This window comes from Melanotaenia boesemani, chromosome 7 (genome assembly GCF_017639745.1).
Source record: "Melanotaenia boesemani isolate fMelBoe1 chromosome 7, fMelBoe1.pri, whole genome shotgun sequence".
NCBI classification, from domain to species: Eukaryota; Metazoa; Chordata; class Actinopteri; order Atheriniformes; family Melanotaeniidae; genus Melanotaenia; species Melanotaenia boesemani.
This window is the reverse complement of record NC_055688.1, coordinates 24,840,124-24,857,062: the sequence shown is the minus strand read 5'-3', so window position 1 is coordinate 24,857,062 and position 16,939 is coordinate 24,840,124. Positions and strand designations below refer to the sequence as shown.

The window sequence follows — 16,939 nt, the reverse complement described above, 5'->3', positions numbered from 1 at the left end:
GTGCAGCGACTGAATAAAAACAGTAATCAGGACATTTAAAATTAAACTTTTTTTCTGTTCAGCGATGAAGTTTGTAATTTGCAGCTTGACATCACAGCAAGCCGTCATATGATCTTTACATGATTTAGTCATTACCATGTGATATGTTAACAACAATGGTTGTTGTTTACTTGAGAGATTAATTTATGTTAATATGAACTGCTAAGCCAGACTGGGCTATGTTTTGCGACTGTCGGTCTTGTACGACGTGTTTGGTGACGGTGTTTAATGTCCACAGTACTTCAGCTCTTAGGGTTGGGGTACAGCCAAACGTTGTGCGGAGGTCGACTTTAGTCGATGTTGCTGTTGAACTTGTCGGGAGTTTGCTGTTTTGCTTTTAAGGCGGCGATATGCTTCGCTCTTTAATGTTCTTCTTGCACCAAGCTTCGAATGGGTTCTCCACCAGTGTCAACCAGGCCGAGAATGACCCTTTGTCCAGCCATGTAATGTTACATTTGCACTTTCCCATTTTACTCATAAAATCCACAAAATTCTCAAGTCACTGTCAGCTAGTAGGACTGCAACGATTAGTCTATGTTGTTGACTATTTTTATTGTCGACAACGAATTTAGCCCTCGACTATTGTCGGCAAGAAAAAAAAAAAAAAAAAAAAAAAAAAAAAACTACAGAGTGAGACATCGTCTTCTAATCCTATCTCTGCTGAGAGTTGCACAATGCACATGTGTAAAGAGGGGAAAAAAAACTAGAGTGAGACATCGTCTTCATTTTTTTATCTCTGCTGAGAGTTGCACATGCGCAATAAAGTCCGCCAGGGGAAAAATATGGCGGCGGACTAGGGAGCAAAACGGCGGCAGAGAACGTCAAAAGTCTGTGATAACTTCACGTTAACTTTACAAAATAAATTAAATACACGTGAGATTCGTAAAGCAGACCTTGCGTACAACGGAAGTACGTCTGCAATGCTCGAACATTTAAAGAGGCACGTTTGACTTACTTAACCTTATGCAAGATTTTAAAGCTAAAAGTGAAATAAGATCCATTTATAATAATCATGAGATACATAATCCGATTGGTCGACTAGTCGTTTTAATAGTCGGTGACTAATCGACCATCAGAATAGTCACTAGTTGCAGCCCTATCAGCTAGCTTCCTTTTGCGCAAAAATAAAAGCTTTGTGTAGCTGAGGGGATTCTGGAGGGAAAAGGTCTTCCACTTCAAAATACTGCTCTGTTGCATAGGTGCTTTGTTAATCTCGCTTTCCATCTTGCTAGTGGCTGCTGAGCTGCTGCCTGTCAATCAATTATTTCTGCCTGTGTAATCCCGACCCGACTCTCCGCCCCCTGATTACCCCACATCTCACACTTATAAGCCAAGTTTATACTACAAGACTTTAGGTAATCTTGAGATGTCTTGTTACCTCTACACAGCATGTTTGTCTTGTGACAGAGGTACTTGAGGGTCCCCGTAATTTACATGATTTTTCACCAGACTTAACCTACAACTTGTCTGAGTAATCTCGATCAAGCAGTTAAAGCCATCATACAGACAAGTTTCTCCCTCTCATTATTAACATCATGAAATGATACAAGTAGGTCCTGGTGACTCAATCAGTCTTGCTCACCTGGATATTGATAAAAAACTGTTACCTTCTCTCCAAGCCTAATCTATCAAGATGCTGCACACAGAAAAACACCAGAGGCTTGGGTCTTCTTGCCAATATTCAGATAAATTCTGCTCAATATACTGAGCGAACCATTCTTTCTGCATCATCTTATTCTTCATGTTTGTTTTATGCTTGTAATTTTCTTTTTTTGGGAGAGTTCCATTGTGATTCCAATGCATATCTTGGGAAAAAAAATACTAAATACCACAAAAACAGTTTCTTCAACACCACATAAGCCCAGTAAAAACACTTAGTAAGCAATGTCATCTTGAAGTGGCAGCAGCATTGAACATATGTTCCATCCATCACACCCCAAAATACAAATTGAACACCATTACAACCAGGGCGGCATGGCTCAGTGGGTAGAGTGGTCGTCTTGCATCCCTAGGGTTGCTGGTTCGATCCTGGCCCGGTGAGCTCATGTCAAAGTGTCCCTAAGAAAGACACTGAACCACTAATTGCTCCTGATGGGTCATGATTGAGCGCCTTGCACGGTAGATTCCGCCATCAGTGTGTGAATGGGTGAATGTGACGTACATATAAAGCGCTTTGAATAAAAGCGCTATAAAAGTATCGGCCATTTACAACCCAGATTATTATTATTATGCCAAAGAGGCTAAGTGGATGGTACCATGGATTGTCTATTGTAAATTATTCAAAAGTTATGTATAAATATACATGGACATTTTTATTACTGCAATACAAATTTATTTATAAAAGCACTTTAAAATAACCACAGTGGACCAAAGTGCTGTACAGGTGAATAAATTTAATCAAACCATTAAGAATCAATTAAATTAAATGATTTGAGTAGCTGGGGTTACTGTTTAAGTTTTTTTTTTTTTTTTTTAAATTCAATATGTAATTTGATTTTGAAGGACAAATTAAGCTGAAGCTTATTCACAGTTGGCTTTTCCTAGTTCTGTTGGAAGTAAACCAACTAACATCCTCTGCTTGATTCTGTAATGCTTCCGAACAAGCTGAAGCTTTGCAAGCTGACTGGTTTCATGCACGCCTCACTAACCTCAGCTTACCTCTCACTTCCTAGTCATTACTATATAGAAAACTCGGGTGGTGAACTGATGAGAATCAGTTAGCACATATGAGCGTTCCCTCACAAACACCAAAACCTGCTGTTGTGGTGTTTGCTGCTACAAATCTCAAAACAATGCTAGTTTATGAACTATTACTTAATATGATTTATACAGTGTAACTTCTGCATCTGAGTTTTTCTTTGAAACCGAATGTGTCTACGTTCAGCTGGAATTTTTCTTTTTTGTTGTTGTTAGTTGGCTTGTTTGTGCTTTTTGAAACAGTCATGTCTGTACAGGGAGCAACCTTGAGATTAGCTGTAATCTCTAAAGGGAAGACAGAGAGTCACTGACAAGGATTGACACTGTAATCCCAACTAAGTCCCCCCATACACAACGCAGGTAACACACAGTGTTGAGAACAGTCATATCTGTAAGGATCAGTCACAGGTCTGTCTATCCAGCTTTCTGCTGACTGTTCAAAAGACAGGGAGATTAGTTATACATATATACTTGGAAATTTCCTTCAGCTCCTTTTGCATAAATCAGTTATGTCGACTGTCATTTTTGTAGCATATATAACTTCTTAAAATTAAGTGCAGAAAATGAATGTTCATGTGAAAAAGGCTGGACAAAGCCTTCCAATATAAGGACAGTTCTTACAGTACTAATAAGAGACCTAATAATAATAATTTTAGCAAAACGGAAACGGCCTACCGCAGCAGAATAACTGCCATGCATAAACATCTAAAATGAGACTGCAACTTATTGCAGTAACTTATGTCTAATTTTTGATTGATGGGTATGCGTTGTAATGATTACCTGTTGTGTCAAAAACTGAATAAATGTTACATGAAGACTCAGCAGAGGTTAGACAATGCAAAAGACAAGTAAAGCAAGGCTTTTTTTTATTTATTTATTTAATGAATGCACAGGCATCGGTGATTTAAAAGAGACAGCCAGTTTAGCTCAAAACCTTCAGAGCTCTGTAACTCTGTCACATTACTCGCAGTAGCTTCCATGCCGGCTGCACGTGTAGCCCTGGATCTCCCATCACTAGAAGACCTCCCAAGAGAAAGAGGTTTACAAAAAAAGCCTTATGAATGCAACACTACATCTGGCTCACCCGACTCCTGACCAAAGACTGTGTTTCACCACCTCTCTTCTTTTGAATAAAGCTTAGCCAGAAAATATGGACAGCCCAAGTATCCTGACTAAGCCCCTCACACAGAGCACAAGTAACAATTACGGTAAAAATTATTTTAATTTATATCATATATATATATATACACATATATATATTAAAATGTACATGTTACTTTAACTTACTAACTAAACTTACTAAACTTGCTTCACACCAAGAAAGACCCCCTGAAACAATGCCTCAAAAGCACCCATGCATGCAGAGTTCTAAAAAAAAAAAAAAGGTCTACATATTTGCAATCCCAGTAGTACTTTCTTGTACAATTTATGGAAAGGGTGAATGAGAGAGATATGGGTAAGCAATAATAGAGTCAAATGAGGAAGCATCATGTTCACTATTTTTACACAACTTCCTGTTAACACCCCTGCGAATTTGAGAAATAATAAAAGTGTAGAAACACTGCTGTATCTGCATATGGCTTTTAAAGAAAAAAAAAAAAACGGCTGACATTTACAACTGAATACCCTGGAGGTCAGAGTAATTTTAAGAAAAAAAAAAAATGCTGAAAAGTACAGTAGCTGTATTTTCTATTATGTTAACCAGTACGCCTTCAGCTCACAGCAGATGTTACAGCCTGTGGTAAATTTTCAGTCACTCCAAACAACCTCCTTGAGTTAGCATGACAACTGATGACACAGGAACAGAAACGTCTGCTTCAGTCTCACTGTTTCATTCTATAAAACATGCAGAGCAGAAGTTGCAGGAAGGAAGACATGAATTTGAGTCACATCACATCAGTGACACGACTGTAAAATGCTCTATCTGACAGGAACCCGGAAGAGAAGCGACAGAATGTTCTCGTTTTGTTCAGTATAGAAGTTAACTGGTGACAGGCCCAGCTCATTTTATACAGTCTTTGAAAAATGGTTTCATACAAAAGTTTATTTATACATCAAAAGCAACCCTACCCAACAAATTCATTGGAGTAGAATGTTGCAAGGGCACATCTTTCAATCAGTAAGAATTTACCAATATGGATCAAATAAACAAAGATTTACTAGGGTTGTAGTTGTATGACAACATGACTTGCCATGTCTGAGTTATACTTTGTTCACATGCAGATTCCAACTGAAGCACAGAAAAGCTGCTGATTAGTGTTCATATCTTTTGCCAAAGTTGTACATGTACAATACCTGGCACTCTTTTTCTGAGGCCATCTTTGCAAATATTACATTTATTCTAAATACAACCAGATGCTTGACTTGCCATCATAGCCTAATGCCAGGTCTCTCTTGCAACGTCATTGCTGGTAATAGCAGATGTCAGATGATACAATGAAATTAAAGGTCTGTCTAGAAATCATTTGCTGATATTCCACAGTGTAATTTTCCCCTTATTGGCTAATGCAGTAGCACAGAAAAGGGTAAAAATCCTTTTGGATATAAATTGTTCATTTTAATACAATAAAACACAATGATCTGTATTTCTAAGTAATTTCACATTAATGAAAAATCTAGTTATGCATATTATATTGCATTGTTACAACGAAATTGCACTAAATGTTAGACATGAAAACAAAGGAAAGGAATCTGAATATTGATTGACAGAATGTCAATTACTATGCTCAGACAGGTATTAGTGCAATTGGGCCAGTTCTAAAATAAATTAAAGAAAACAAAAGGATTCTAATGGCTTCAGTAATTTAATGTATTTCTTTGTAGTAGGCTACTGGATAGAAAATTACAAGACTTTTGCTTGTAATTAATTTCCATTTCCAAAGAGCTAAGCAAACCAAGGAACACATCAGAGGTCGCCTACTTTCCCAGTGTTAAAATCATAGCGTGTATTTCATATATTTTTTTCCGTACTTAAAGTGTTGAGGCACTCAAATACTGTGATGCTGTCAAAAAGAATACAAACATGTCAGTAATGATCCACTGAAAGAGTACAGTTCAATCTTAAGCATGAAATGAAAAAGAACTCTGACTTATCATCAATAACTAGAATTAAGATGACACTGGTGGAAGCAGTAGCTATCATGCCTGCTCCAACGTTTTTTGTACATATTAATGTTTTTCTTATTATTTATAACTTTTTAACCATGACTGCACTGTGCTACATCACTTTAGACAGAAGTGCACACTTAAAAAATTGGCAGACTACTCAGGAACACAGATTTCTGACTCCACTTGGCCCAGCAAAATCCTGCAGAGCTCCAGCAACAACATCAATGGAGAACAAGCCAACTTCAGGAAGTGGAGGAAGCGGAGCTCACTGTGACGGAGCATAACGTCAGGAGGGCGAACACCAGGAAGACTTCAGAACCAGATGAGATTACCAGACGTGCCTTGAGAGCCTGTGCACCAGTGTTCACCACCATCTTTAACCTCTCCACATAGCAGTCACCCACCTGGACTCTGGGAGAGGGAACTATATGAGAAAACGTTTTGTAGATTATTAATTGGCGTTCAACACATTCTGGCCACATAGCTGAATGACCTCAAACTGAACTCTTCTCTGTGCACATGGGTCCTCAGCTTCCTGACTGGCAGAATACAAGTGGTCCATGCAGGCAACCACACCTCTTTCCCCCTCCCCCTGAACACTGGAGCTCTTCCAGGGTGTGTACTCAGCCCCCTGATGTACACCTACAACTGCTCAATGACATCATAAGACAACATCATTGTAAAGTTTGCTGGGTTAACATCTCAGAGGATCTGACATGGACTACTCACATCAACACTGTGGTGTAGAAGGTGTTACGTTTAAGCGTTTATGACACCAGAGATGTCTGCAGTACTTCAGACTCCCGATGAGAATACTCAAGAACTTTTACACCTGCACTGTGAAGAGTATCCTTACAGGGAGCATCATCACATGGATGGGGAGCAGCTCCAAGGGGGACATTCTGGCCATCAGGAGGGTAGTCCTCTTAGCTGAACGGATCATCAGAACCACTCACCCCCACCTACAGGACATTTACAAACACTGCAGAACTAGGGCCACCAGAATCCTTAAAGAACCCACTCACTCCTGCCATAGACTGTTCACACCGGTGCCTTAAGGCTCATACAGACAGGATGAGGAAGAGCTTCTTTCTTCAGGCCATCCGCATCCTTAACTGACACAGACATGTGCACATATTTTTTTAATCATAGTTATATTAAAATGTATATTTTCATTTGCACGTCTGGCCCTGTTTTTTGTTATGTGTAAGCGCCTGCAGGTGCACAAGGCATTTCACTGCTCATTATACCATGTTTGTGATGTGGATGTCACTAGGGTTGTCACGACACAAAAATTTCAAACTCGATACCAATACTAAGGATGGTGCTCAATACTATTTTCGATACTATAGAGCATATATAGCCACATCTGGCCCGTGAATGAATTATTTTTGGCCTGCGTGATCATATCTAATCACTATTTGAGCTGGCCCGCTGATAAAGCGCACACACTACCATAATACTACAATTCCCACAATAGCGCGTCAAGACCGCGAGCGCTTACCTCGCTCCTTTTCTAGCAGCCTGACTGAGCTGCTCACCTTTGTCAACAACCCCTCACCCCATAAATGACTGAAGGAAAAGTGGACTTTGAAAACAGAACATGTTTGCGTATGTAAAACACAAAGCTGAGTGCCCGGTGGAGACAGAGGGGCTGTAATAATAGAAAACAACGTAAGAAGACACTTTGAAAAGAAGCACCTCGACAGATTAGAGCATCTGGTCAGGAAAAAAGTCTCCAAACGGTTGAAGTGTTATTAACCCTCGAAGCGCCTGAGGTTTTACATTTTTTAGGGCAAACTGTAAGTTTGAACAGATTTTTTTTTTTAATTAATGATTAATGTTTTATAGGCAAAAACTAACAGGCTTTGTTAGCACAAGGTTAAATGTGTGCAATAAGGTCATTTAAAAAAAATAAATAAATTATTACACATTGACCCCTCAACTTGTTCCAATTTTTTCATTTTGGCCCACTGTGTATTTGAGTTTGACACCCCTGCTATATTTTCTTTTTTTTTTTTTTTTTTTTAAATCAATGTCAAAACACAACAAAAACAATCCAATCCAAACCATACAACAAAAATATATTACTAAATATAAGACATTAACAAATGTAAAATAAATGTATTATTTTAAAGCTCTAGTAGTTTGTGCAGAGATAATCTTCATGGTGTCGCAAATAGTGTTCTCAGACTGTTCACTGTACTGCAAAAATGAAAAAAAGAACTAGTAGTTGGTGTTATTTACATACGTGTCCTTTTGTTCACAATACTTGAGACGGGATCAAGTCAACAATAGAACAACTTTAATATTATCTATTATTTTATACTAGATTAATTAAGTAAAAACAAAAAATCTACAATAAAAGGCATTAATATATGACTGTAAAAGGTGTGATCAGTCAGTAGCAGCTTCATGCAATTAATTTTCAGGCTGGTTATGGAGCAAAAGAGAAAATCTGGTATTCCTGCAGCTCAGAGCTGCTTGTGATGGTTTCTAGATGGGGGAGGGGACTGCAGTAGTACTCACGACTCATTGAGTAGAGTAAACAATAAGTGTTTTCACATCAGTCTTAAAATCTTTGATAACACCATAAAAAGTCACTTAATGTGTCGCTTGTCACTTTTTTTAAGTGCTGTTAGAAAGATCTAAAAACTTCATGGCTCCAGACTAACTTTTTTTCACGAGGAGCACAGTGGCCCCTAACTTAAATTTTTAGGAGCGCAAGCAGAAAATTCAGGGGCGCACACTGAAAATCGCCTTGCAAAGCAAACATTCACATTTCCTTTCCTTTCATTTTCACTGTATTATTGATAAATACTTGAATAATAAATTCAGAAATCACAGTGTTTACAATTTACATTTTTTATGCAGCGGTTGACACAACATAAAAAAACAACTTACTGGCCACACTAATACAAAACAAGTAGACATAGAATTTGTCAAATCAAATCAGATTTGATATTCACTTTGTAGTCAAAGCAGAACGGCAACTTTGTCACCATCATCCCCCATAGCGCATGGTATGACTTGTCCATTTAGTTCCTGGCAATGCACAGCTTCAGGGACTGATACAACTCTACATAATAAATTCCCCTCAAGACCCGTCTCTTTCCACACATAAGCCAATCACAGTGGTCATTTGTCCCCGCTCACATGCACGTTACCTGTCGTGTTTTTCATTGGTGTTTGTCTCCTTTTCTTGTATTGAAGTTAGTCTGAATCTGCAAACCAGCAGCTAATTTGCACATTACTGTGAACTAGTGGGCTGAAGAGGGGAGGAGACAAAATAAATTCAATTATAACTACTACAACAAATGCATTGGTTGCCATTGTGTGAGTAGATAAAAAAATTCACCTGCACTGTCTCACATTTAAGTCGCAAAATGCGACCATTTGGTCTTAGTCTGGAGCCCTGAACTTTCTAATTTTACAGACAAGTTGCTAAGTTGGCAATAAACTTTATTGGAAATCTCAATCAGCAATCCATCCAGGGAACAGTAGTTAGAAACTAAAGGAAATAGACGCACACCTTGGCTTTCTGGTTTTTAAAGTTAATTGTACTACCATGTTATAACTGACAGAACAAGGTCTGTTATAGTTACCATTCTGGAAGAGTGCAATCAAAAATGGGCTCTTCTGGCAGTAACTGTGTGGGGATCACAGAGCAAGCCAAAGAGAAGTTTCATGTCTAACTGTACAGCATGTTCCAGTTAATTGCATGTTGCCAACCTACTATTACAGCTGTAGTAAGGTCTCCTGATGTAGTGCAGACATACAAAAGCAGCTCACAAATATAACAGGCAAAAGTTTGACATTTGGGGGAAAAAAAAACCACGTATCAAACAACCACCAAGGTGAAGGAGATATTCTATTCTTAGAATGGTATTTCAAACCTGTAGTGGCTCAACATTCCAGTGTGCGCCTGTTCCAACAAATTGGTCAATAACATTTTCATTACACGACTCAGATATCACATCCAGTCAGGACAAGAGTCGGAGGAAAAATGCAGCTCTGCTATCATTCAAGGTGCAAAGTGAGAACAAAGCAGATTTCTATGCTCATTAATCATTGCCCTCACTCTTGGTGTATAGTTTTGACAGGTTTGGACATGCTGCTCATTTTACTTCTGGGTAAATGACAGAGGTATTAAAATTTTTAATTTAATCATTAATGTTTCTTTATTAAAAAAAAAAAAAAAAAAAAGAAGCAGGGGTTGGAAAAAATTCTTTTATTGATCATTATTGTCTGGCATTATGTAGCTATTTTTTTTAAATAATATTAATTCCTAAAATATATTTTTCCTGACACATATTTATCACTAACTTTAAACAAGTTCACACCACACAAGATTCAGTGTTGTAGGATTGTAGTATCCACATTGCATGTTTGACATGTGTTAGGAAGTATTGAAGTTCTCATATGTTCACACCTAACAGTTGATTGATAGCAGGTGAAAGGCATACAAGACTTTTCACCAGGCTTATCCCCCGACCATATAATTCAAGTAACTCCTAAATATTCAGTCTGTTTTGTTGACTTGCTTGTTGAACAGTTACGATTCAACATCACCACTGAATCACTGGGAAACAGACATACTGGCCCAGAACTGCTGCGTTAAATATCATCATGACACAAAATGTAGCGTTTAGTGTCTTGAGAGAGCAATTACCATGTGGTTTTATACCCTTTTTCCAATGTGTTGTTTTATTTTAGATGGTTTTCTTTGTTTTGTTTCATTCCTACTTCTGCAATGTTATACTGCCTTTAAATTTTCATTCTTAATTCTCTGTCCTGCTTGTGGCTTGTGACTTCTATGGCATTGTCAAAAAATAATAAACCAGCCTAATCCTCTCAGAAAGTCATGCATATCAGAAATAATGGTCACACACAGTCTGGAAAAACAATGTAATGCTATCCATTGATGTTGTTATAGCTTACAATCTTTGCCCCTGGGGAGGTAGAAATATATTGGATGTAGAGTAACTAAGTCCACGAGTATGCTGGAGTCTGAGAGCACAAAGGGCGAAAGTTTGTTACTGGAAATAATAAAGATTTCCACTGTTTTGTTGTGGTGAAGGACCCCATGTGTTAAAAGTTTTTTTTTTTTTTAAAAAACAACTTTTTCTCGGTGCAAAAACAGCCTGTCGCATTTCTGCCCAAATCAAAATCAGCTCTATAAGTAGTTTTATCTTTGGTATGTAATAAACAACGAGAAGCAATGGCAGCGGCTTAGGGTGTGGCCACCGGTGCAACATGCTTGGACTGCTTACATAATATGTCCCTAATGTGTGTGATTTAGTAACTTTTCATAATGTAACTATGTTTTTAGAATACTTTCAGTAATTCAAGCTTCACGGCATCTGCAGCTTGTCATTATCGCTGACTACGCCCACACAAAAGCACATTTTCTACCTTCCTTAATCTTCTTTTCTGCATTTTTATTTTCTGGCCTCTTTTCCCTTCTCCTGCTGCCTCCCCCTGTCCCTTCTTACCTACTTAACAGTGACTAACTTGCTTTCCTTGCTCTAGTTTGCAATCTAAAATACTGTCATTCAGTCTGAGCCAAGCAGTCCCTGCCACTATAAGTCAATTAACCACTCTGGTTTCATGTTGGCACCAAGTCTTTCTACTATTCACATCACATTACGCTCTTCTTACCCTTGAAATGTACAGGCCAGGACAGGCAAGTACAGACAACTGTGTCTGTTCCTAGGTAAGTGTGTGCAAAAATGTGAAAACACAGAGAGGTAGAAGTAACAATCGCTGTACTTGACTATGAGCATTTCAGTCAGACTTAGGTGTAACAGAAGAGTCGTGACCTGACTGGCTTAATTTGACAGTATAGTAGATTAAGCATTTGCTGAGGTGGTTCCCCCAGGATGTAGGTGCACTACTGCACTAAGTCACAGGCAGATGGAAAATGTCACGCTTGAAAATGGATGCACTTATCTTGGCAATTAACCAGACTTCTAAGATGAGAAAAAACACAACTTATAGACCAGTACTCAATACTCTAACAAAGTTGATTATTTGTGTACAAAAAAAAAAAAAAAAAACAAAAAAAAACACCATAACCAAATGTAAAAAACACAGAAGGGATCAGCTTAATTAGAAGTGTTTTGATTTTTGTACTTGTGACTAATAGTTTTTAAGCATCCAGGATAAATGGTGGGTGCATTAAAACACAGAGCGACTCTAACTTCAATATCTGTATAACCACAGATGCTGATTTATGCTGCTAGTCAGATGGCACCTTTGTCAGAGACAGCTAATAGTAAACAATACTTTCCAGCCTTCCATTTTCTGAACCCGCTTAGTCCAGAATCATAAGAGGGCCTGAAACCTATGCCATCTAACATTAAATGAGAAGTGGAGTACACTCTAGGCATGTTAGACACAAATAAGAAAAACAACCATACACACAAACCTTCACACTGTCGTCGATTTAGGTCTCCAGTTAACCTAGCATGCATGTTTCACAACTATGACATGAGGCCTGACTCAGGGTACCTGGAGTATATGGACAGAACCCACACTGATACAGGGATAACATGTAAGTGCCAAGTAGAAAGAGGAAGATTTTTACAGTGAGACAATAGGTCTGTCACGATAACAAATTTAGCTGTACGATAAATTTTCTCAGAAATTATCGGGATAAACGATAATATTGCGCAAAGCGCTAATGTGTCATTTTGAGACCATTCTCAACTAATATAATGACATATGCCATAATAATGCAAGTACACATTTTCAAAGATCAATAAACTAAATAAATAAAAGCGCCTTTTCACATACGCCGGGACGCCGGCCCAAAAGTAATGCGGCCCACTGGGAATCCTCCCAAACCTCTCGATTAGCCGGCATTGCTCTTAATGTGTATTTTGTCAAATACGCTAGTATATAGGCTGACTCTATTTGCGTAATGTGCCTGCGGATTACAGGGGTTATTACGGTAGACCAGGAAGTGGGGGCTTTGTACTGACGTCGTAAGCTAGAATGTGTGTGTTCTGCTTACATGTGGGGAGCAGCGAAATGATAAAAGAGGAGGTGCTTGCATCTATTATTTCTCCATTCGACTTATTTACATATTTCAGCATGAGAATCGGAGGTTTAGCGCAAGAGCGTGAGAAGCCACTTAAATACGCAAGTCTCACGGCCATTGCGTGTTGGCAGCCCTGCAAAACAAATGCGGCTTACCGGCTCGTGCTGCAACATGCTGGTGTCAAGTATGACACCAGAGAGATCACTCCGCAAGAAACCAGAGCGTTTAGTCGAAATACTCCATAGTGAAACCTATTGTCATACACAGTCTATGGTAAAGGGGGGACTAATAAAAATTATCGCGGCCGGCAAACTTATCGTGCTCTTATTTTCTTATCGTTCAATTAATTGACTTATTGCTTATCGCGACAGGCCTATGAGACAACAGTGCCAACCACCAGGTTGCACCACCATGCAGCCCCCCTACAATAATCCAACTTTTATAAACAAAAATCTACACAAAAAAAAAAAAAAAAAAAAAAACAGAAAAGAACAAAAGGACCATGTTGAAAGGGGATAAAAGCTAGAAGAAATTGTAAAGTTTTACCAGCACAGCAGCGGTCAGTGGGGAAAAGATTTTATGCTGAACTCTGCAAAAAACACTAAACCAGAGCCAAAATCTACCATCTAGTATCCACCTTTTATCCCAAACAAGTGTCCAAGGCAGTGATCCCTAGCTAATCCCCAATGCGCCCGCCTGCTGTGTTGAGCCAGTATGCATGTTTATGTCAACAGTATTTATTGATGCTGATCCTCTCCATCTCTTCAGACATGAAGAACACAGATGGCTCTATAGGGAGCCATGCTAAAACGACCTGCTTTTATTTCAAACACAATACCTGGGTTATGTTCAGCTACTGATGCACGCGTAAGCAAAGTGAATCATGTTAAGTATTTCTGTCTACCACAACTGAAGGTTACATTTGCCAAAGGTCAGTCAGTGTGTGAACTCATATACACCTGCTTGGGCTTATACACAGCAGGAGAGCATTGCACCAACACAGTATGTTTTTTTTCCCCCTCAGGGTAAAACTTTTGAAGACAAATTAGTTTGGGAGCTAGGAAAATTTTTATGTTGACTTTTAAGATGCAGCACAATAAAAAATAAAACACATTTAGTGGAATAAAGTAGAAATATGACTGCCATACTATTTGTTTAAATGCCACACCTAGCAGAAGACATTCCAACAACACGCAGCAGCACAAACATCATTTTTAAATTCTTCGAAACAGTGTGACCGTGTCAAGTAACAATGACTTAAACTGCCTCATAGATGACACGATAGTATCATTCCCACAAACAGGAATTTTAAATCTGAAAACAAAATTATGAGCTGAACAGAGATGACACAAAGGGCAAGTGTTACGCAACTCACATATTTCCTAGAAGGAAGTGAAAGAGGAGCATGATGAAGTCATAGATAAATAAGTGGCAGAAGCAAGAAAGTTAAGAGCTGATGTCACAAAGTAAATCAGGTAAACCTTTCGTATTTCTCCAACTTTGTAAAAAAAAAAAGAAAAAAAGGAGAGATAAAAGAAAGATAAACCTGTGGTGTAATGAAAACAAAATTGTGCTGAAATGGGTTCAAAGTCATACACAAGTCAGGGACATTCTTCAGTCTAAGGTGAGCTACACAGGCATACACCCACCCTCTGGGACTCTCTCTCTCGTGTACACTGTTATCTCAGGGCACTGTTCAATGACTAATGTGTACTTAAAAGGAAAACCACATCCTAAAATGTGCATTAACAGTACTGGAAGATTTTGCTAATATTAGCAATAACACTTTCTTTTAATACAGCTATGTGTCAGTCCAATCTTTGAAATTGAATAGTTTTTAAAGCCGCACAATCACAATGCCATGTATTACTCTTTAGAAAACTTGACACTTTACAAAGCTGCAACAAAGCTGTAGAACCTCATACAGTAGGATAAATCATAGCGCCAAGCCAAAGACAGATATTAAGAGTTTGTGTGTGTGTGTGTGTGTGTGTGTGTGTGTGTGTGTGGATGGTTGAAGGGGGGGGGGGGCGGGGGGGTGGGAGGAGTTTAATCTGTCACATAACTGGGTGTGTAAAGGGCTTATTGTTTTTGTTCTGTGATTTTCTTTTTTTTTTTCATTTTAATATGCATTCATTTCTACTATGTAAAGCACTTTGTGTTGCCTTTGCATGAAAAGCGCTTTATAAATAAAATTTGATTTGATTTGATTTGATAGCAACACACCAGCCCTTGTCATTAAAACTGTCCCTCTTTACAAAGTCCAACTACAACTCCCTATGCATGCCATTCAGGCTGTTAAACTCAACAGCAGGTAGTAATACAGACATTAGAAAAAGAAAAATCTAACTAAAGGCTTTGTTCAACTTTGCATTGGGATAAAAGGTGTCTCCAGTACCATCATAGACTGGTTTATTTTGTTTCCCAACCCTCTATGGTTACCGTTTGCCACCTTGATCAATATCAGTTTTCACGATTGCCAGACGTGGCCAAGGATTGAATTACACAAGAATTTGCCCCGGCTGATGACAGTGTGTTGACTCTTACTACTCTGCTGCCATCAGACAACACAAAGAGTCATAACTGCTGACACAGCCAGGCAGAAACCACATTTTGGTTACGTCGTCCTCAAAAAATTTCAGTCACACCTTTCCACAGGTTAGTTCATTCATTTGATGCAGCACTTTCTACTGTTCTTAGCTTTCATGTAGAGACTGCAGCAATGAATCAGTGAGCAGGGTCTGCAAAAATGGTAAAAGTCATGTGTTGACCTGCTGCAATTAGTCAGGAATGTGAAAAGTTTATGTTTAAGATGTTGAGACTCCCTAGAGCTTTGAGCCGAATCATCAATACTACAGAAGATATTTTTTTTTTTTTTTTTTTTTTTTTAAACGCTGTGTTGACAGCTGGTGAGCAGCTTTAGGAGATGACAGTAATTACAGGTAGGTGTCAGTTTGTGCTCTGTGAAACTGGAGAGGATGAAAACCTAACCAGCTGTGAGTGGACTTTGGCGTTACACTTTTGGGCCCCAGTTAGACTGATGGGATAGATCATATAGATACTCACGAATTTCTTTTTCCCGTCTCCATCGTCGATGCCCTTCTTTGACTTCTTGTCCTTCTTTGGACCAGCAGCTGAGGCAGAATTCCCCGAGGGTTGATCCATATTAATAAATTAATCCGTTTCCCTTGAATTGTGCGTCAAAATAAACACGTGTAGCTGTTAAGCTCCTCGTTTCCAGCGCAACGATAATGTTCCCAAAACTTTCCGATAAAGTGTAACCTCCCTGGGGCCTACGCTAATGCTCTGGGGTAGCTAGCCTCAATTAGCACAGTGTTGCTAATAATTTGGCAGAAACCCATACGACCATCTCGCTTGTCTGTATCGGTGAAGGAGGGAAATTCAAAGCACAGTCCTCAAAGTCCTCGGGAGAAGAAGTACACAACAACCTGTTGCGTGTGTGAAATACCAACGAGGACGTAACTCTACCACCTACCACAAATACCACAACCTGAAGCTTTAACAGTGTGAATATTACCCCCCGAAATATGCGATTCAAACCCGCTAACGTTAGCTTTAGCCAGGCTAGCTTGTCGTCAACAATAATGTTAAGTAAAGCGGAAAAAAAACTCTCCGTTCACTTCCACAAGTTGTTTCGGTGACAACAACACGGCGTGCGTATTGCTATTATCGATGACTCGAGTCAACGCTGTGTCCAAAATTAGTTTCCATGACTGCTTGAAGTTTAGTTAACTTTTTAACCCCTGGGTGACAACGGGGAAGCGACGAGTCTGTAGCGGTGAAGGAGTCTTCCTGTTCTTGTGACAGCGCTGATCGGGGAGGAGCCTGAGACCTGCAGCTGCACCTGAGAGCATTTAACTGACAGCTCACCAAGCTGGGCTCCAGTGACAGCGTCTGGCAAGCAAATTTACACCCATATTGAACTTTTAGAGTTTGCAAGACTTGTGTCTAAAACTTCGAACATAGATTGTGTCACAATCTGGAATTTTAAAACCTTCAAAGAAGAGAAGGGGCGGGGGTGGATTCAAG

General features: G+C 39.0%; 1 protein-coding gene across 2 annotated transcripts in view; it reads right to left on the bottom strand.

Annotated features, from left to right (window-relative positions):
* Nucleotides 1-16,693, bottom strand: part of LOC121642756 (protein diaphanous homolog 1-like) — a 104,663-nt gene extending 87,970 nt beyond the window's left edge. For both annotated transcript variants that reach the window (XM_041989649.1, XM_041989651.1), the window contains exon 1: nucleotides 15,956-16,693. In XM_041989649.1, coding sequence (XP_041845583.1) covers nucleotides 15,956-16,054 — 99 coding nt within the window. In that variant the 5' untranslated portion in view covers nucleotides 16,055-16,693. The remainder of the gene's footprint in view (nucleotides 1-15,955) is intronic.
* Nucleotides 16,694-16,939: the final 246 nt, after the last annotated feature.